The sequence below is a fragment of the Brassica napus genome, unplaced genomic scaffold (assembly GCF_020379485.1).
Source record: "Brassica napus cultivar Da-Ae unplaced genomic scaffold, Da-Ae ScsIHWf_2349;HRSCAF=3034, whole genome shotgun sequence".
In the NCBI taxonomy this organism is placed as follows: Eukaryota; Viridiplantae; Streptophyta; class Magnoliopsida; order Brassicales; family Brassicaceae; genus Brassica; species Brassica napus.
In genome coordinates, this window is record NW_026015709.1 from 1 (window position 1) to 22,322 (window position 22,322).

The 22,322-nt window shown below is 40.3% G+C and overlaps 1 protein-coding gene across 1 annotated transcript; it reads right to left on the reverse strand.

Moving 5' to 3' along the window:
* Nucleotides 1-17,284: 17,284 nt before the first annotated feature.
* Nucleotides 17,285-19,311, reverse strand: LOC125600646. The gene is made up of 2 exons (XM_048773276.1): nucleotides 19,132-19,311; nucleotides 17,285-18,057 (listed from the first exon to the last, which is right to left on the reverse strand). The coding sequence occupies exon 2, from the start codon at nucleotides 18,050-18,052 to the stop codon at nucleotides 17,642-17,644; it is 411 nt and encodes a 136-aa protein (XP_048629233.1). The 5' UTR covers nucleotides 18,053-18,057; nucleotides 19,132-19,311; the 3' UTR covers nucleotides 17,285-17,641.
* Between the last annotated feature and the right edge of the window lie 3,011 nt (nucleotides 19,312-22,322).

Below are 22,322 nucleotides of genomic sequence, written 5' to 3' on the forward strand. Positions count from 1 at the left end.
TTCTTGATTTTAATGATTCAAACAAGCATTAATTCTGAATTCTATATGTTCACTAAATTCTCTAAACCAACTCATCATGGCAAATAAATATTTAGCTCAGCAAGATTCAATTCAATCAGCAGATTCAATTGAGGTAATTATTTACACTGTCGTTTCTACCAATTATTCTAAGATCATGTTTCTAGCTAATAGAAACATGCATAAATAGAAATCCTGATGAGAATTCACTTAGACCACCTTAGAGATTCTATCAATTAACAGTTCTCTCATAAACCATAGAAAATCTAAATCTAACACCGTTTTTTACTCAACATGATCAATGAAATATAATCAAATACATAATAAAGTGCAAAGTTAGATAAATATAGACGTACTGGAGTTCCAGCTCAATCCCGAAGGAATTCTGAATCTTTGCTCCAAGTTTTTTTAGAAGTATTTCTAAGCATCAAGTTAAAGCGTAGCCTAAACATTGGCTTAAATAACTAATATAATGTAAAATACACTTAGGGGTCTCTTTGAAAATAAGGAAACTTCTAACTAAAGTGAAATTATTGAAATTTTGTTGGTTTGCTCGTACAACATGGGTGTCGACTGACACAAGAGCAAGTATTGATCGACGCCTTTCTCCAAATATCGACTCTGAATTCTACTTATAGCTTCACTTCTTTTAATACACCAAATGGCTCCATAATCTCCAAACGCTATGTAATCTCCAAACGCTCTAAAACGTGCATGAACTTTCAAAGACTCTAAAACAAACTCAAACTCATAATATAGATTCTAAAACGGGACTTACCACCATGGTTAAAATCCACAAAACCCAGGTATATCAACTCTCTCGGACTTATCATTTACTGAACTCACAAAAAGCTTTGAGTAAGGAAACCGATATGTTTGCGCCAGCAATTACGTCAAGCAAAGAAAAAGATTAACGTACAGAAGAGGTTTTAAAACCTAAGGAATCACCTTTTATTTAGAGCACCACCATCACCTCTTACAATGTTGCAAGCCATATCAAATAATACCAACTTTATACGATATTTCCATGTACTCGACCTCAGCTTAGCAACCTGACAATCCAGCCCACAACTCACTATAAATACCATTTGACATACTCTTATTTTGTCAGCTACCCATCTAGGCTATATCAGTGGAGAACAGAAGAGCCAATTCTCGATGAGCATCTCCATCTGTCCAGGTCTGATCTATATAGGAAAAAGTGTAGCTTCTGATTCTTGCTTCTTTTGCTAACGCGTCTGTCCGGTCGTTTCTAGTCTGAGGAATATGAGACAGGCTCACATCCTTGAAGTCTTCATGTATCTCTGGAACACCTCGATCTCTGTCGTGAATGATGGTCACTCCATCGGGTTTGTAGTCATTTCCACTAAGTTCGAGCAGTCTGTCTCGAACCGTATTGATGTTATCCTTCTGTATTTCATACATGAAGCTGCTCAAAGTATACCTTCCATCTTAGAATGCAAAGCTGAGAGGCTCCTATTGCATGCCCGTATCCAAATATTTCGAACCCATTTGATCCTTAATACTCCACCCTAAGCCACTGACGCTGCCATTATTGATCCATGATGCATCAATTTTACAGGTATTCAGGTATCCCAGGGGGCACTGTCTCAACCTCTGTATAGGGGATCATCATGATCCTCGTTTGCTTCCTTCCTCCTTTTCGTTAGCTTTCCTCCAACATCTGCTTCAAGAGACGCGTGTTTGAGAGTGTCAATCGGGGATACATCTTTCCCATTAAAGAGTTTGTCGTTCCTCGCCTTCCAAATGTACCAACATGGGAGGTATCAAATTGTGGTCTCAGAGGAGCCACCTCTTTTCTCTTCCAAAACAGAAAGTTCATGTTTTGGTATATGGATGTACTCGGGAAGTAACCCGGAAGGGACATATAGTCCGATAAAGCCCAAACCTGAAGAGCTTGGGGCATTCAAAAAGAAGATGATAATCGACTCTACTCTACTGGCCAGCACATCTAGGACAAATCATATCGGTGCTCATGGGTCTATACGTGAGCCTCTCTGCCGTCGCCACACAGCCTGAGATAACCTGCCACAAAAATGCTTCATCTTACTTGGAGCCTTTATCTTCCACACATGGCTCTATAGGCTCGTGATTCTCAGTTCTAGAACCCTTCCTGTGCAAGACTCAACTTGGTCGATCGGAGTAGGTCATAGCCAGTTTTAACTGAATACACTCCTGATTTTGTGTGGTTCCAAACATATCCATCCGGAGCACGAGAGGGAAAAATTTTTAGTCCAAGTATCAAAGGGATATCATCTAGGTGAAAGAAATCCTGTAAAAGTTGTATATCCCACTCATTGGTATCATTCCTAATAGAAGACTGAACAAGAAGTTGGGGAAGTCTGTATACAATGTGGTCAGCAAGTCTAAGTGGTCGTCGAGACACTGCGTCTGGAATCCAAGACTCACTCCAAACCCTCGTATCTTGACTCGTACCAATTGTTTTTCGTAAACCTGATATGAGTAGAGGTTTTTTTTGCCATGATACTACGACATCCATATTATGGTGAGTATGTACGCCATCCATTTGGCATACCCTTACTGGTCTCGTTTAAGAGATGAATTGCATGCTCTTCTTGGGATATTGATCAAAGGACACATGGATTCTTACCCACTTAGGTTTCTGATTACACATGCTATCTTACTTTGGTTCCTTTCCTCTCGCTTTTCTCACTTCTCTGAATCATTTCCTCTTCTTTTTCATTTTTTTCCATGCTCTGCAAATTTAGGCAAATAATGAGTTCACATTAATTTTCTAACCCCTCGCTTCCATCTTCGTGTGATCATTCCATTTAGTAAAATGGGTCCTGGAAATTTTTTACTATCCCTTTACAACTCAGGAAATCATCTCAATCTTTTCTTTTCTCTTTGTTTTTGATGTTGAAGTGAAGAGAAATAACCATACCACACAAACATGCCTTCTCAGACTTAAAGAACGAGGAATCTGATCCAATGTACACCAACCCCCAAGATAAGCAAATCGAGTAGATTATGTTGGAGGTCAGCTTTGTTTCCTTCAGAAACTATCAATGAGCATGGATGTTACTGGCAGATAGATCCCCTTTGGAGTTTCCATGTAATGTAACTTGGAAACAGTAACTCAAAGAATGGTGCTAGAGAGTGGTTAGGTGGCTTGTCACAAGAAAACGTTCATCATCCTCAACTAACTCAATTTTGACTCAATAAAACGACTCAATAACACTATAAAATAAAACATAATGTCAATAGCTACATCCCTCATTTAAACAACATTCTCTTCAGTGTTATGCAGTTTAAGATTGGAAAATAAATATATAAATCTCGAAATAAAAGCAAGGGAAACACGAGATGTACCTGAACAGATAGAGTGTCCATCGACCTAGTTAAGTTTTGATCTTTACTCGTATAAAAGGGGGTGTCGACCGACACCGGGAAGATATTAATCGATGCTTGTACTCGACTCGTTTTTTAAAGACTGATATGCAATAAGAAAAACCCAATGAGTTGCCCCCACTCAACTTCTTGTTTTCAGTCTTTAGCTTGACTTTTAGAACTCAGATTTAGTCTTGGCAAGAATGGGACTTTTCTCTAAAACAAATCCCATGTCCTCCTTCTTCATCTTGAACAAGCCAAACAAAGACTTTCACAGCATTTTATTCCCAATCATTACTTCCACATTCCTAACAATACCAGCTGAGTCTGACTTGGAAAGTTTCACAAAATTAAAGCTCATTGAGGAAGCTTCTACCTTAAGTCCCAATATGTCAGAAGCGTCTTTATGAATGATATGACGAAGAACCAGTATCACACAGAGCATTAGGAAATTCAATTTCTGCGAAAGAGCAGGGAACCACAAACTTCTTAGGGCCTTGTTATTTCCTCAGCTTCTTGACCTTCTTTGATTCACTTCTAATTGTATCACACAAATTTTGATCTCCACATATGCCACTCTGGTTTCCCCGAAAAACATACCAAATTTGTACTTGTAGTAGGCATATTCAAAAGATTCATCTTCAGGACCATTTTCACTCTCTTGCCATCAAGCTCTGCAACCTTGATAGGCATTATGAGATGTCTGGGTATATATGGCGTCCTGGATTTCACCCTATGTCCAAGTGGTATATGATCCTTAGTCGCATGCAGAATGATAACCTGAAGATGAGTCGCTGGCTTCGATGGGTGTCGATCGATTATGTGAAGGTGTCGATCAACACTAGCCTCTTGTGCCGAGTTCTCTGAAACTCTAGAAATATATATAACAATATAACATGATGATTTTGAACTTCCGATCCAAAAAATAATGAAGTACATATTTTATACGATTCCTAAGTTTTCCACATCCTGACAAAGAAAAATGGGTATTAAATATATTTTTTTGTTGACCATTCTAAAAAGTCCATAAAGGTAAGTATGATTTGGTTACAAGATAAGCTTTAGATTGTTTCCTTCAAAATTTGCCAGAAAAAGCAAAGTAAAATCTCCAAAGAGACAAAATATTTGATCAAAAGATCAGAAGATAAAAAACTGTAAGATTTTAGTGAGATAACATGTATGAGTCATGAATATTTAAATAGTATTCTCGCAAAAAAATTTAAATTTAAATTTTTTATATTATTTTTAGTGGGAATTTGCTTCTTAACAACAAAACAACACATATTTGCTAAATAACCAAAAAACTTTTTTTCTATATTTCTCTTCCTATCTCTCTTCCCTCTCTTTTCTCTACAAAACCAGGAACAAATGCTCTAATGGACCATATGGAGTCAAAAAATTCTAAAATAGACCACTTCTTTTTCCAATTATTTTCATTTTCTTTAAAATAGGAAAAGTAGAGAAATGACCATTATCCTTATCAAAGTTCATAAATTACCAACTCAACCATCTAAAGTTTGACCCAGATAACATCATCTGGATCCGGGTTGGATCTTTTCTCAAATCCCTAATTTTTTATTCTTCCCCTTTTCCAAACTATCGATAGTTCAATTTCTTCCAAATTTTTCATCTCAACTTTTTTTTATCTCGATTTTCTTCTTCAATCTGCATCTTCTTCATCAACAATCATCATTTTCTTAATCTGGTGAAGCCTGGGTATGGCTTCTGCTCCGGGATCACTTGAAGGGGAATGAAAGAGGGTTGTCCTTGGAGGCTACTAGCACTCTGAGGGTTTCCTTGGAGGCTACTAGCACTCTGCTGGACTATGGACGTCTCTCTGAAGCTATGGAATGGCGACAGCGATGGTTTGCTACTCAAAGACACAAGATTACCCTGTTTGTCTAAGATGGTTTTCACTAAGGAATTCCTTCCCTAAGGTGAGATCAATGTTCCTTTAGCTGAACAGAGAAAGCGGAAAACGAGACAATTCTTTGCTGTAAGTTTTTGATTGAAAAGTTGAATGACTTTCACAAAGTCTGCGTTGAAAGATAAATAGAAAACCCCCAGCACCCTAATCATAAACCAAGATGGTTTAATCTAATTCATAATCTAAACCCCATCGAAATTGGTTTTTTAATAATCCTAATCCTACCCGAAATTGGTTTAATTTAAATGAAATCAAATTACACTGAAATAAAATTACCAACATGCTGGTTTATCTTGTTGTTTCTCCTCTTCTGATTTAAGCCCACAGATTTGGCTAAGTGTTGGAGGCTCTTCTCTTGTGCTCCCAGTCTTGATCTGGTTACTGGTCCACTCCACAAGCTGGCTAGCTCATTTGGTTCTTCTCTTCTCTGCTCAAGTCTGGCTCTTCCTCGTCAGACTCACTCAGCTCTCCAATGTCTCTACTCATGGCTGCACCATCCCCTCCTCCTTTAAAAGGATTTGTCCTCAAATCCGAACCTTCTAAGATAAACGCATTCATATCATGCTTCTCATACACTGTTCTGGATGTAAAGATTTGTAACACACAAGACATCTCAGAAAGTAATGCTGGATCTTCATGACTGACTAAGACCTTCTTCCCCACTCTGGTGGTCGTACCAATCCCATCTGACCAAGAATAAGCAAGTTCTGGTCATCTCTCAGCACAACTTGTTCTAAAATCAAAGTGAATCACCTGACATGATTCTCCTGATCAGGAGGTCGTGTACAATGATCCCCATACTCACTCTTGAGTCTAGGACGGTGCCTTGCCTCTCCTGGGCCATCCCTGGTCTTTCCACACATTGATGGTGTGTGATACAAGCTCTCTATAGAGCTCATATCAGCATGAATAACGTTTTGTCTTGGTCTAGGATTATGAAGCCAAAGCTGCAAGTCTTTATGTAGTTGATGCAATTCGGACTTGCTTTCTTTTATCCTGTTTTTGCTGCTGATTTGAGCTACACTCCCCCCTCTTCCTTTAAAAGGTTTTGACCTCAAATCCTGCTCATTGAAGATGAGTGTTTCGTGCATACTCAGATTTGCTGTTGCTCTTTGCACCAGAATGTTGTTGTTGCTCTTAAACTCATATAGCTTTCCTCCTGGTTCAAAGATGAAGTTGTGCAGCTCTTTGACAAGTTTTAAGTGGTCCATGAGACTGAATTTCACACAAACAAGAGGCCTGATAAGTGAATAGTCAGAAGCATATCTAATGAATCCACCTTGTTCAATCAAAGTCGCAGATGACTCCTTATGAACTACAAGCGCCGCATCAAGTATTTCTTCCTCTTTATCCTCGGTTAGGTCAAGGGTATGACCACTCAAGGCTACTGGTACGTGCTCCTCTTGCTTCAGTGGAATTACTGAATGTTCTCCTTGAAAAGGACTGTTTAGGATTGATTCAATCTCAGGTACCTTCTCAGGTTCCTTCTCCGCCGTTTGTGAGCATGGCTTAAAAGTTTGTTTTCCTGTTTTGCACACCTTGCTTGTTGATAGCTCATGAACTAGCTGGATATTCTCTCTTGTCTCTGGTGGAACCCTAGACCAGCGCCCAAACTGATCCAAAGCAAGTAAATTTCTCTCCTTGGACGTTTTTAGTCAGATCTCTCCCACCTTTGCTTGCTGCCACGTCCTCTGATGATCTGATTGAAGATTTCGGCTGCTAGGTCATCCAGTTGCTGTTCACTAAAGATCAAGGTCTGGTTTGCTGCAACTCTCTTCCTTGTTGCTGGTTGTATAGCCTGATCTCCCTGCTTCTTATGAGAATACATTGAAGATTGCTGAATAATTCGTGCTCCTAGGTCAAAATCATTAAACCCTAAACCTTCAAGTGGCTCTGATACCACTTGGTACAGCCTGGGTATGGCTTCTGCTCCGGGATCACTTGAAGGGAATGAAAGAGGGTTGTCCTTGGAGGCTACTAGCACTCTGCAGGACTATGAACGTCTCTCTGAAGCTATGGAATGGCGACAGCGATGGTTTGCTACTCAAAGACACAAGATTACCCTGTATTGTCTAAGATGGTTTTCACTAAGGAATTCCTTCCCTAAGGTGAGATCAATGTTCCTTTAGCTGAACAGAGAAAGCAGGAAATGAGACAACTCTTTGCTGTAAGTTTTTGATTGAAAAGTTGAATGACTTTCACAAAGTCTGCGTTGAAAGATAAATAGAAAACCCCCAGCAACCCTAATCATAAACCAAGATGGTTTAATCTAATTCCTAATCTAAACCCCATCGAATTGGTTTTTAATAAATCCTAATCCTACCCGAAATTGGTTTAATTTAAATGAAATCAAATTACACTGAAATAAAATTACCAACAGGCTGGTTATCTTGGTTCTCCTCTTCTGATTTAAGCCCCACGGATTTGGCTAAGTGTGGAGGCTCTTTCTCTCTGTGCTCTCAGTCTTGATCTGGTTACTGGTCCACTCCACAAGCTGGCTAGCTCATTTGTTCTTCTCTTCTCAAGTCCGGCTCTTCTCTGCTCAAGTCTGGCTCTCCCTCGTCAGACTCACTCAGCTCTCCAATATCTCTACTCATGGCTGCACCATAATCAATATTTTTATTTTTCTTTCCTTCTTGTTGATGTTTCTCTCATCTTAAATTAAAATTAAAAAAATAATTCAGATTTTGAGTTTTATCATTCTTATCACAAATCTATCAACCATAATCATTTTTGGTCAAATCGATCAACTCATCATCCTCTTCAATCAATTTTCTACCATTTTAAGCTGAATCTCATCATCAGTGTATGATCACGACACGAATGAAGACACCGAGTATTACTGGCGTAACTAGTATAACTCAAACGAGTATAACTTGTACAACTAGAGTGCGTATAACTAGTATAACTGGTACAACTCGAATGCTTATGATTAGTATAACCAATACAACTATAACAAATACAATCAGTATAACATGTACAATTAGAACGTGAATAACCAATACAACTTTGCAACTTTATTCAAACAACTTATACGCATATCTATTTTCTGCTAAATCTATGTTTGATTAATGATCATCTGAGATTATGTAATGTGATCAGTTGTCTTGTTATCTCTGAATGCTATCTTCTTGGATCAACTCATAATATTGTGTTTAATATTTGAGACTTGTTGAATTTTCAGAATTGCTAGAATTTTCCTATAGTATTTGATGTAAATAATTATTTGTTTTACTAGTTGTAGTTGTATTTTTTTTTTACAAATAATCTTTATTCTCAAAGCCAAAGAACACAATAGAAAAGCCAAAAAATGTTGCAGTAGAAGAGGATTAGAAGATATTAAAATGTACAGCTGCGACAAATTAAATCTAGTAAACTAGTATAAATAAAGCAAGTATAACTAGTACAACTAAAATGTATAATTGGTCCAACTACAACGAATATAACTAGTATAATTAGTAAAAATATAACACGTATAACTAGTATACTTTACAATTAATATGGTTGTTTAATTTTAATTTTGCTTTTCAGCTTGCAAGACGCTATAGAGGACGATGATGTAGAACCAATGAAAATGTTGGTGTAATCCTCTCCTGCTTGGATGTATCAAAATAAGTTTAATTTGTTTTATATAATAATTATTTGGATAATGAATTGTTTTATTAGTCGTACTAGTTATACTAGTTATATTATTTACATAAAAATCATCTTTACTTTTTTTTCCAAAACCGAAAAGGCAGCTGCTAAACCAGAAAATGTTGCAGTAGAAGATATAGAGAATTATACTATAAATATGGTGCTGAATCCATTACGAGACCAAAAAATGCAACTGCCGAGCCGGATATAAAAATAGTTCTACTAGTTGTCTTGAGAGTCTAAAAGAATTGGAGTTGAAGTTGATAAAAAGAATGGATGACGGATTTGCACTGAGAGATGAAACAATTCGTCTTCAGGCACTAAGAAGAAGACTGATGGTGGCTGACAACAAGGTTGAGGTGAGAAGGAGGGCGAGGAAAGGCTGAGAAGGATGGTGAGAAATGGGTGAGGAAAAGCTCAGAAGGATAGTGAGAAAGAGGTCGAGGAAGAGTGTAAAAATTCATGTATTTAGGTACAACTAAATACAACTACTTAATTTAATATTCAACCATAATGTTTAAAACATGATACACGTTTAAACGTGATGCATAATACAAATGAAATAACATAGTTGTACTAGTATTCGAGTTGTACCGGTTTGTACATAGTTATACTAGTTTTTGAGTTGTACTGATTTGTACATAGTTATACTATGGCACTGAAATCGAAATATTTTTGTACCACAAAAATGTAAACTTACCTCAGTTGTACCACTTCTTTATGTGTATATGCATTTGCCCCAACAAAACGAAATCATCAATTTTGTTAAAATATATATCATGTATGTTCTCCAAAAATTACATGGACAAAGAATTTAACAAACCTTAAAAGTATAAGGTAGAACATGCAAACATATGTAATTGTGTTATAACTAAAAGAAACAAAATAAACATCACAAATAAAAAATAGCCTATCTAAACACTTACCAATTTGGCCACCTGATTGTTTTTTTCATATATTATACCCAATGGAATATGTAAATTTCATAACCTAAATAGTTGTCATAGTTATACCAGTATTACTATATGGTAAATAAGACATAGTTGGATCAGTTATACCAGTATCACATGTATTGTTTGATATATAGTTTTACCATTTATACTAGTTGCACCATCCAAGATATAACAAGGCTTTTTATTATCCAAGACCAGCAGAAAGTAACTAAGTTGAAGTTTGGTCGCAGTTACATCGATCTTCATTTTTTTGCCTATTTTATCAACAAATGAGAATAAGTAATCTCCTCATATCTTCTCTTAAAGTAGAAATATGTCTGTCTTTGCGATTCCATCGAACTTCATTACCCCCATTTGAATAATATCCCTGAGGCTTAAAATGCATCACCACACCTGTAACACCCCCGAACCATCCTAGGCATAGGTCAACCCACCGGCCAACAATCAAACAAGAACATGACCGACGGACGACCCACACCAGGGTTGGAGATGAAAGGCCAACCGGCCAGCCAACAATCAAACAAGAACATGACTGGCCGTCCAACCCAACACCATGGTCCGGAAGCGCTACGTGACAGGTTGGGGACGATCCGGCCAGAGTCACAAAATTTACTCCACGACCTCGACCAGTTCATCCACTAACACGTCCCGCTGCGTCAAGGCACAAGGCTTTGCAACCTGTACCTAGAGTTAGCGTTTTCCGTTAGATCGAGTCCTAAGGCTTTTCAACCCGTACCACGACCTAAGGTTGTGTTAGACCGGACTAGTCAAATATCAGAGTACTCATGAAGCGCATATAAAACAATTACTTTTATTGATTTAAGAAATATTCATACATTGAATAATTCAAGACTGGGCCCGGTCCAATGCCAATCGAGTCAACATACACAATTCACAATACCGTTTACAAAAGGCATGAAAATCTACACCGGCGGTCCTAATGTCCAGCACCAAGCTATCCGATCATCCTTACCTAAAGCGACCTGCAAAAGGACAACGGAGTTGGATGAGTAATCTAGTATTACTCAGTGAGCTGGTGGCCTCTACCCGCAAACTAGACTCTAACCCAGACAACTCAAAATAACAATCAATCCAGCCCTAGCATGCAATATAAGCTAAGGCTAAGCAAACCGTTACTAATTTAGACTTGGCCTCCTGCCATGATCTAGCTTCAAGTAACGGGAACCTGCATTTAAACAAGTCAACAACCAATCCCTGGTTAACCATATATACGCTTGAGTTCAGTACTCATGTAGTGTTAGACACTTAGACTATACAAGTATCATGAGCCGGTCGACCAACAATCAAACAAGAACATGATCGGCCAACCAATGATACCACATAGCTTTAATATCCACCACCCTTCACAAGCAATCCCTCAAACACATACATGCCAACGTCAGGCCTACACTAACCAAATACACACCAAGCCTAGTCCGGTACCTAAACCAGACTTAGGACTTAATGTCAGAACCTGCAAACAAATCAATCAACGACCAAACACAATCATAATAATAAGATACTATGAGTAACTACAATTCGATCTATCTCGTAACACCGTATATCGATGCTACACTAACTCGAGGGTTCCATAACCCTGTACAACATTAACACAACACTCTAACCTGGGCCCTGATGACTTCGTGTTCATCCTCTCTATCGGCAATATCCTATCTTCCTACCACAGAGGCCAGAAGAAGGAACTTTCAACCGACCGCGGCCCACAGTCCTTCGAGTCACCGCGCGACAGCCCACAGTCCTTCGGGTCACTGCCACATTACACCATCGTGTAATACTCAGCCATAGGACATGACCCCGTTCGTCTGAGTCTTCCCGATCCAGCGAATAAGGGGTTTCCTTGAACCCGCTGTGTACGAGGGCGAGGAAACTCTAGTCCACCCCAAAGATACCTAGCATGGGCGGGTTTCGCACCTGCTGTCGGCATAACACACACTCGACACAATTATCCCTAGGAAAGACCTAAGGGACAAGACTTCAACCCAAAACTAAACAATATATAGGAGTCTACGACAATATCAACCAATACTCGTAGTCCAGCCTATATGGCATAGGACCCGTAGTATCAACATCACAACCAGGAGATCGGCCTATATGGCCAAGATCCCTAAACAACAACATTATCACAAAACAACTCAACCATTTAGTCACTCCCTTACCAAGAGATGACTAACCTCAATCAACAAGATTAATTAAACGAGCAAGCATTTAATTAAATCTACTAATCAATCTACTCAATCAAACTGTTACCCAGATAGTTCGGCCTCATGCTACGACACTATCTTTAAAGATAACGGGAACCTGCACTCAACCATATCAACACGCAAGAATATAAATCATGATGCATCCTAGTCCTAGTCAGGTTATTATCTCAGTTTTAATTCCATTTCATCTCAGGTAGCCTGTGCTAAACTGAGTCCGGTTTAATAAATAACCCAAGGACTCTACCATGCAAGAATGTGAGCATTCTACTCTATATGAATACTCGATCTTCCCTAAGTTCCAAGTGGAACTCAAACAAAACCAACTCACAGTGTTCTAGGTGAGAAGCAGCTGGTTGATCGGAGAGGACATGGCCAAAACCCAAGGGATGACTTGAATGGATTGGACTGGACTGATCTTGTCATGGACACAACCTCGGCTTCACCAAGAAGAAACTGACAGGCCTCGACAAACTAATCTGGACTCGGACAGAACCTCCTTTAGCTTCTGGACAGTTCTTCGGACTTCCCGGCGGAGTATCGAGCAGAACTTCGACTGATCTGAACCCGTAGAACTGAACTAACTCCGGACAGCATCTCCACTTGATCATCAAAGGAACTGAGTGGCCTGGACGAATTCATTTGGACATAACCGTCCCTAGGTGCTGACTCGAAATCAGTAGAGAACTGACCTCGAAAACTCTCTAAAAACTCGAAATAGCTAGGAATCACTTGCTTTCTTTTTCTATTTCTCTCTCACGTTTTTAACTTGGTTTGGACAGGTTTGGATGTGAAGAAATGAGCTGGGGTCGTGGGGTATTTATAGGAGACACCAGCCAATCAGCTTCAGGTTGGTGGCAGCCCGTGTTTCGCTTCGCATGGCTCCGGACGCATGCGCGGCGGCACCTCGTGCTCCACATGTCAGGATGCATGTCCATGACCCATGGAGGACGCCACCACTCCTCCCACATGTCAGGATGCATGCCTGGAGTGCATGCAAGAAGCCACACTAGTACACACATGTCGATCAGCATGCTTCGGTTGCATGCGCGGAGACACCTCGTGCTTGGTCGATCCACCTCGTGCTTCTACATGTCAGGCTGCATGTACTGCTTCCATGCACGGTGACACCTCGAGCTTCTGTAGACACTCAGCTTCTTAGATGGTGGTTATCACGTCCTGGCCATATACGTAGAGACACCTCTAGCTTCTTGGTCGATTTACGCGATTTTTGACCCTTCCGCAAATTTCTAACCCGTGATCAATCCCGAATTTTTTTCGCTCCCGTTCTGATGCTGTAAATATTTTTAATAGACTCCAGATGAATTCTGATATCCTGTAAAATATTTCCCGAGCCTCCGGCTTTCTCGAAGAAATCCATAATACCGAAATTAGTGTTTTCGCCCAATTTCGGGTTTTCCCGTCGTGCTTCGATCCCGTCGTGATTGCTTCCCGTCGTGCTTAATTCCCATCCTGCTTAATTCCCGTCCTGCTTCCAATGTCTTCAAAATAATTTTTACTGATATGAAGATTTTCCGAGAAAACTTCGTGATGAAGAAACGTCGGTCTTCAAAAACGTCGAGCTTCTAAACTTCTAACCGTCGTGCTTCCAAATTGTTATGCTTCCAAATGTCCGCTCATCAATCTAAGACATCTTCTAACTATGGTCGAGCAACTTATTCGACTCATAGTTCACCCATGATCAATTCTTCGCCAACCTCGTACTTTAAAACTTCTCGATCGATCCTTATTACCCGCGACTCGACCACCACAAAGACACTCGACCATTCTTCTTTTCTTTTTTTTAACGGGTTTCTACATTCTCCCTCCCCCCCTTAATAGAATTCGTCCTCGAATTCTTAGTTGCGCAATTGCTCATCTTCGCGACATTCTCTACTCGTCTCCATATATCTTTACGCTGTCCACATCGTTCCTTAAGTGTCCTCCTCAAGCCTCCACAATCGTCTTCAGCTGAATGATCGCTGGATCATCTCATACTGTTGCTCTGCCATAACAATCTGATTCCCCATGATACGAGCTTGTCCAGTTTCCTCAAATCCTTCTCGATCTCTCTTTCCCAAATACTGATGAAGTTCTTTCCTAACAATGTCTTGTTACTCACCAAATGTCCAGTCCATACCACAGCCCAGTTCTCTGTATTTGTCTCTCCGCTTCCGCTTCGGGTTTGGGTTTGGCCTCGAACTCCCTCCAATTTAAGGTTTTCCTCCCTTAAAGTTCCGATCAACGAACACACTTACTCGCTACAATTCAAAAGAACACCTCACACGCAAGTTAGTAGACAACTAATCCCAACAGTCTACTAACAACAACCTAGCAATGCTAACCAGCAACCTAACAGTTCTAACCAAGCAACCTAGCAATTCTAGATTCCACTATCTCAATCCTAATTCCTAAACAATAAATACTATCGCTGGATGTGACCGGATTCCCTAATGCCTTTTGTGACTCTTTTTGAGTCGATAAAATATTCAACAACCGATTAAATCATGAGTTCCGGAAGCATGGACGAAACTATGCTCTGATACCACCTCTGTAACACCCCCGAACCGTCCTAGGCATAGGTCAACCCACCGGCTAATACACTCCTAGGATGCTTCTCTGGTTGGAATGGGATAGATCCTTGCAAACAGAGAATCAAAGACTCAATCTGCTTCAAGGTTTGTGGAATGAATGGTGACACAAAGAGATGTGAGAGGTCTCCTTGATACTCCTAAGTGAATCCCTTGGATATGACACACCAAGACAATCACTCTTGTGGTTTTGTTAGATATGACACACTAACAAAGACTCAAGAACACTCAGATCTACAAGAAGACTTGCAGCCGTCAGAGAGAGACAAGAGTCTGAAAATAAAAGATTGGATAGTTCTATTAGGGTTTTCACACACATATTTATAGAGAAGGCAAGGAACAGGCTCCTTGGTCTCTAAATGGGCCTTAAAAATAACCTTATAAAACCTTATAAGGGTTTTCAAGTCTGGCAGCTTAATTCTCAAGTCTAGCAGCCTAATTCTCAAGTCTAGCAGCCTAATTCTGCTTCATGTTAACAAATATAATTAATTAAATAAAGTCTTGAACTGAGATCATCAATGATGATAGGAAAGCAACTATGGCCTCATTAAAAACCTATCTTGGAAAACCCAGTGGGACAAAACCAAAGATAGGGAAAAAGAGTACACATATGTTACTTGCTCATTTGATGTCTATCTTGGAGCTGAGATGACTTGAATTATGGCAAGTGTGTCTTGGTTGATCAAGCTTCTTCCAAGACTCTCTTCTTGCTTCAGTGATGTCTTAAGTAATCCTCCAATGTCTTCTTTGAGTTGCTTGTTTCTGGCTCTAGCATTGGACCTTCAGATATGGCTAGAGCTCCTCCATCAGCTGGATCATCCATGCTCTCATTATCTTCTTTGTTTGGCTGGTCCATGATCATATCATCCCCTCCCTCTTGAAAGGATTTGTCCAAATCTATCTCATCTTGAAGATCAAGCTTGTATGCTGCATCTGGAGGTGCTTCTTTGATGAGGATGAAGCAAGTGATGTCCTGATGTCTCTCCAGGTTCAGATCAAGTGGCTTGAAACGCTTGTCTTCCTCACGCTTGTTCTTTCTCCTTGTATGCTTCAAAGCTTCTTCATAATCTGCACATGGCTCTTTTGACAAAAACAAGTGCATCATATCTGTGTAATCAATAAAAGATTCTTGAAAACATGATTAGTTACCTTAGCATGCTCACCTGGTCGCCATAGATAGGATTGAGATGTTACAAACTCAGAAAAATTCAAACAAAGCAAACAAAGGTTCACCTGACTTGTAGAGCCCATAACTCTTCTCCTGAGAAGCTTTGGACATGATTCCAATTCACCGTGAGCCCCTGATGAGTTAAGTTTCCATGGAAGTCGAGTTTGTTGCTTAATTCCTTCTGGTTGCTGAGATATGATCCTCGGACTGCTCCTATGTCAAAGCTGGCGGCTGGACAGTTTCCAAGATTTGATTGTTGCATCTCCAACTTACCCAAGGACTCATCATTGATACTCTGATCATTATAGCCCTTTTTTTACCTGTGCCTTTTTCAGCTTGTTTTGGACAAGACAAGTGTGTTATCATGTCAAAGAAAGTGTTGTAGACCAGAATGTCTCCAAAGCAAAAACCATATGATTCCTCCATCTATTATGCATATCAAAGAAAATATTGCAGACCCAAATATCATCAAGGATTAAGTTCATATATTCAGAATCAGTGAACTCTAGTTTCAATTGGGAACAGGTTTTTTCAAAGAAAGTGTTATACACTAGAATATCCTCAAAGAACAACCCTACACGTTTAGAATCATTTTTAGCACACAAACAGTCAAGCTCAAACTCAGAGATATTTGCAGACTTCACAATTTCAACCCTAACATCAGAATGATGCAATTTCGGTTCATGCAACTTCCTAGGTTCTTTCAAAACATATGTGGGTGCAAGAAAATAATCAGAGATCAGTTCATGCCTAGGAAAGTTCACAACAAAACTATTTTCTTCAGTTCTAGCAAACAAGGCAAAGGTTTTCTAAAATAGAACTCGGTTGGCTTGAAAACAGGTTCTAAAATCTTTTCATGGTGATTCATAAATTGTTCAAACTCAAACATGACCAGAAAGTTTTATTACCATATTGAAAATATTTTTGATCAAAAAGTTTATCTGGTTCAAGTTCTTTGAAAGTTTTAAGCATGCTGTCATAAACAGAGTTTGAAACACAAAAATCTTTAACTTTGTCAAGACCAAAACGTTTCACATCATGAGTACTAACCATAAGAAACATTTCAGGCACAGAAGTAACCATATTAAACTCCTTACAGTGCTTTTGCAGGTCAAGACAAGGATTCAGGAGTTGTATTTAACTGCAAGCTGTTCGGCTGTTCCAACTTTTCTCCTTGTGTTGATTGCTCTGGTTCTCTTTCTGCTGAATCTTCTTTTGCAACCTGTGACACTGAAACAATGCTACTCGGTTGCACCGGTTCAAGACAAGTTAGTTCATCAAAGGAATTATTAAGTTAAATTCAGACTGAGGTAAGAAAGAGAACACTCTTGTCCTGTCTCAGAATTTTCCTTCTCCATAGATGTTTCGGTTGGACTTCTTGAATTGGCGCAGCTGACTCTGGTTCTACATTTTTGAGTTCTGCGACAGTAGTAACTGGTTCTTGGTGCTGTGTTTCAATGGATGGACGTGCTGTGTTGGTCCTTTTAAGTTGCTTTTGCACATCCACCACCACTTGAGACAGCTTCTTTATGTCCTCCTCACTGAACCAGCTTGTTGTCTTGCTAGGTAAACCAATAACACTGGCTAGAATTGATCTCATACTGACTTGTTGTTTCTGAACTGAGTTTGCAGAGCATGGCTTTGTTTCAGACTGTTTTCGAAGCACTTCCTTGTTGTACTGTCTTGGAACATACTTATGACGCATCAAAGCCCTTAATTTAAGCCAGGTTGTAACTGGTTCTTTTCCATAGTGTCTCCTAGATGACACCAATTGATTCCCACCAGCTTGAAGCATAACCATAAAACTCAGCAGTAGCCATTTGAACCTTCTTTCTTTCAGCAGAGTGTTGACAGTTAAAAATCAACTCCATCTTCTCTTCCCACTCCACGTATGCAGCAGGGTCAGCATCACCATAGAAAAGAGGGATTTTTAGCTTTTGATCAGCCAATTTATCTTTGTGATTGCTTCGGCCTTCATGCCCACGTCTTTGTCTCCTCTCACTGCTTCTAGACTCAAAACTCTGACCAGTAGCTTGTTGGAGTTCCTGTCTCAACTCATGCCGGAATTTATCAAGGCTGGCTTTCATCTTCTCCTGCATCTGAGCACTCATAGCCTTAAGTAAAAGCTTTTCATCCTTAGTGAGTTCTCCTTTTTGATCTCCTGCCATGGTACCTGAGACAAGAGAAAGACTAAGCCAGTAAGTAGTTCGAAATCAAAATTAAATAAGGAAAACAAACAAGAGATGAAACAGATTCAGCACAGATCTAGAATAAAAATTCTCAGATTTATCACATTCAAAGCACAGAACAACAGATCTATCAATATTGAACTCATATTGAAAATAACAAGCCCTAAATCACAATAATCAGATACTCCACCTGAGATTAGATCTAGAACAGATTGACCAAAAACTCAAACGATCAAGAGAAACTCACCTATTCAAGCCCAAATCGAATCAGATTCAAATCTAGACAGAGAATTTCGACCACAAACCCAAACAGAACAGATCTAAACAGATTAGAAGATTTCAATTTTTTTTTTTTTTCAGATCTAGGGTTCATAAGAAAATTTGAAATTGAAATAGAAGTAGAGAGTTTAGAAACTTCCTTCCAGAGATTTGCTCTGATACCACATAATACACTCCTAGGATGCTTCTCTGGTTGGAATGGGATAGATCCTTGCAACAGAGAACAAAGACTCAATCTGCTTCAAGGTTTGTGGAATGAATGGTGACACAAAGAGATGTGAGAGGTCTCCTTGATACTCCTAAGTGAATCCCTTGGATATGACAACACCAAGACAATCACTCTTGTGGTTTTGTTAGATATAACACACTAACAAAGACTCAAGAACACTCAGATCTACAGAAGACTTGCAGCCGTCAGAGAGAGACAAGAGTCTGAAATAAAAGATTGGATAGTTTTATTAGGGTTTTCAGACACATATTTTATAGAGAAGGCAAGGAACAGACTCCTTGGTCTCTAAATGGGCCTTAAAAATAACCTTATAAAACCTTATAAGGGTTTTCAAGTCTGGCAGCTTAATTCTCAAGTCTAGCAGCCTAATTCTCAAGTCTAGCAGACTAATTCTGCTTCATGTTAACAAGATAATTAATTAAAATAAAGTCTTGAACTGAGATCATCAAATGAGTGATAGGAAAGCAACATATAGCTTCATTAAAAACCTATCTTTGGAAAACCCAGTGGGACAAAACCAAAGATAGGGAAAAGAGCACACATATGTTACTTGCTCATTTGATGTCTATCTTGGAGCTGAGATGGCTTGAATTGTGGCAAGTGTGTCTTGGTTGATCAAGCTTCTTCCAAGACTCTCTTCTTGCTTCAGTGATGTCTTAAGTAATCCTCCAATGGCTTCTTTGAGTTGCTTGTTTCTGGCTCTAGTCATTGGGCCTTCAGATATGGCTAGAGCTCCTCCATCAGCTGGATCATCCATGCTCTCATTATCTTCTTTGTTTGGCTGGTCCATGATCATATCACCGGCCAACAATCAAACAAGAACATGACCGACGGACGACCACACCAAAGGTTGGAGATGAAAGGCCAACCGGCCAGCCAACAATCAAACAAGAACATGACTGGCCGTCCAACCCAACAGCATGGTCCGGAAGCGCTACGTGACGGGTTAGGGACGATCCGGCCAGAGTCACAAAATTTACTCCACGACCTCGCCAGTTCATCCACTAACACGGCCCGCTGCGTCAAGCACAAGGCTTTGCAACCTGTACCTAGAGTTAGCGTTTTCTGTTAGATCGAGGCCTAAGGCTTTTCAAACCCGTACCACGACTTAACGTTATGTTAGACCAGACTAGTCAAATATTCGAGTACTCATGAAGCGCATATAAAACAATTACTTTATTGATTAAGAAATATTCATACATTGAATAATTCAAGACTGGGCCCGGCCTCTGCCAAATCGAGTCAACATAACACAATTCACAATACCATTTACAAAAGACATGAAAATCTACACCGGCGTTCCTAACGTCCAGCACCAAGCTATCCGATCATCCTTACCTAAAGCGACCTGCAAAAAGGACAACGGAGTTGGATGAGTAATCTAGTATTACTCAGTGAGCTGGTGGCCTCTACCCGCAACTAGACTCTAACCCCGACAACTCAAATAACAATCAATCCAGCCCTAGCATGCAATATAAGCTAAGGCTAAGCAAACCGTTACTAATTTAGACTTGGCCTCCTGCCATGATCTAGCTTCAAGTAACGGGAACCTGCATTTAAACAAGTCAACAACCATCCCTGGTTAACCATATATACGCTTTGTTCAGTACTCATGTATGTTAGACACTTAGACTATACAAGTATCATGAGCCGTCGACCAACAATCAAACAAGACATGATCGGCCACCAATGATACCACATAGCTTTAATATCCCCACCCTTCACAAGCCATCCCTCAAACACATACATGCCAACGTCAGGCCTACACTACCAAATACACACCAAGCCTAGTCCGGTACCTAAACCAGACTTAGGACTTAATGTCAGAAACCTGCAAACAAATCAATCAACGACCAAACACAATCATAATAATAGATACTATGAGTAACTACAATTCGATCTATCTCGTAACACCGTATATCGATGCTACACTAACTCGAGGGTTCCATAACCCTGTACAACACATTAACACAACACTCTAACCTGGGCCCTGATGACTTCGTGTTCATCCTCTCTATCGGCAATATCCTATCTTCCTACCACAGAGGCCAGAAGAAGGAACTTTCAACCGACCGCGGCCCACAGTCCTTCGAGTCAACCGCGCGACAGCCCACAGTCCTTCGGGTCACTGCCACATTACACCATCGTGTAATACTCAGCCATAGGACATGACCCCGTTCGTCTGAGTCTTCCCGATCCAGCGAATAAGGGGTTCCTTGAACCCGCTGTGTACGAGGGCGAGGAAACTCTAGTCCACCCCAAAAGATACCTAGCATGGGCGGGTTTCGCACCTGCTGTCGGCATAACACACACTCGACACAATTATCCCTAGAAAGACCTAAGGGACAAGACTTCAACCCAAAACTAAACAATATATAGGAGTCTACGACAATATCACCAATACTCGTAGTCCAGCCTATATGGCATAGGACCCGTAGTATCAACATCACAACCAGGAGATCAGCCTATATGGCCAAGATCCCTAAACAACAACATTATCACTAAACAACTCAACCAGTTAGTCACTCCCTTACCAAAGAGATGACTAACCTCAATCAACAAGATTAATTAAACGAGCAAGCATTTAATTAAATCTACTCAATCTATCATAAATCAAACCGTTACCCAGATAGTTCGGCCTCATGGTACGACACTATCTTTAAAGATAACAGGAACTGCACTCAACCATATCAACACGCAAGAATATAAATCATGATGCATCCTAGTCCTAGTCAGGTTATTATCTCAGTCTTAATTCCATTTCATCTCAGCTAGCCCGTGCTAAACTGAGTTCGGTTTAATAAATAACCCCAAGGACTCTACCATGCAAGATGTGAGCATTCTACTCTATATGAATCTCGATCTTCCCTAAGTTCCAAGTAGACTCAAACAAAACCAACTCACAGTGTTCTAGGCGAGAAGCAGCTGGTTGATCGGAGAGGACATGGCCAAAACCCAAGGGACGACTTGAATGGACTGGACTGGACTGATCTTGTCATGGACACAACCTCGGCTTCACCAAGAAGAAACTGACAGGCCTCGACAAACTGATCTGGACTCGGACAGAACCTCCTTTAGCTTCTGGACAGTTCTTCGGACTTCCCGGCGGAGTATCGAGCAGAACTTCGACTGATCTGAACCCGTAGAACTGAACTAACTCCGGAAAGCATCTCCACTTGATCATCAAAGGAACTGAGTGCCCTTGACGAATTCATTTGGACAGAACCGTCCCTAGGCGCTGACTCGAAATCAGTAGAGAACTGACCTCGAAACTCTCTAAACTCTCGAATAGCTCGGAATCACTTGCTTTCTTTTTCTACTTCTCTCCACGTTTTAACTTGGTTTGGACAGGTCTGGATGTGAAGAAATGAGCTGGGGTCGTGGGGTATTTATAGGAGACACCAGCCAATCAGCTTTCAGGTTTGTGGCAGCCCGTGTGTCACTTCACATGGCTCCGACGCATGCGCGGGGCACCTCTGCTCCACATGTCAGGATGCATGTCCATGACACATGCAGGACGCCACCACTCCTCCCACATGTCAGGATTCATGCCTGGAGTGCATGCAAGAAGCCACACCAGTACACACATGTCGATCAGCATGCTTCGGTTGCATGCGCGGAGACACCTCGTGCTTGGTCGATCCACTCGTGCTTCTACATGTCAGGCTGCATGTACTGCTTCCATGCACGGCGACACCTCAATCTTCTGTAGACACTCAGCTACTTGATGGTAGTTATCAT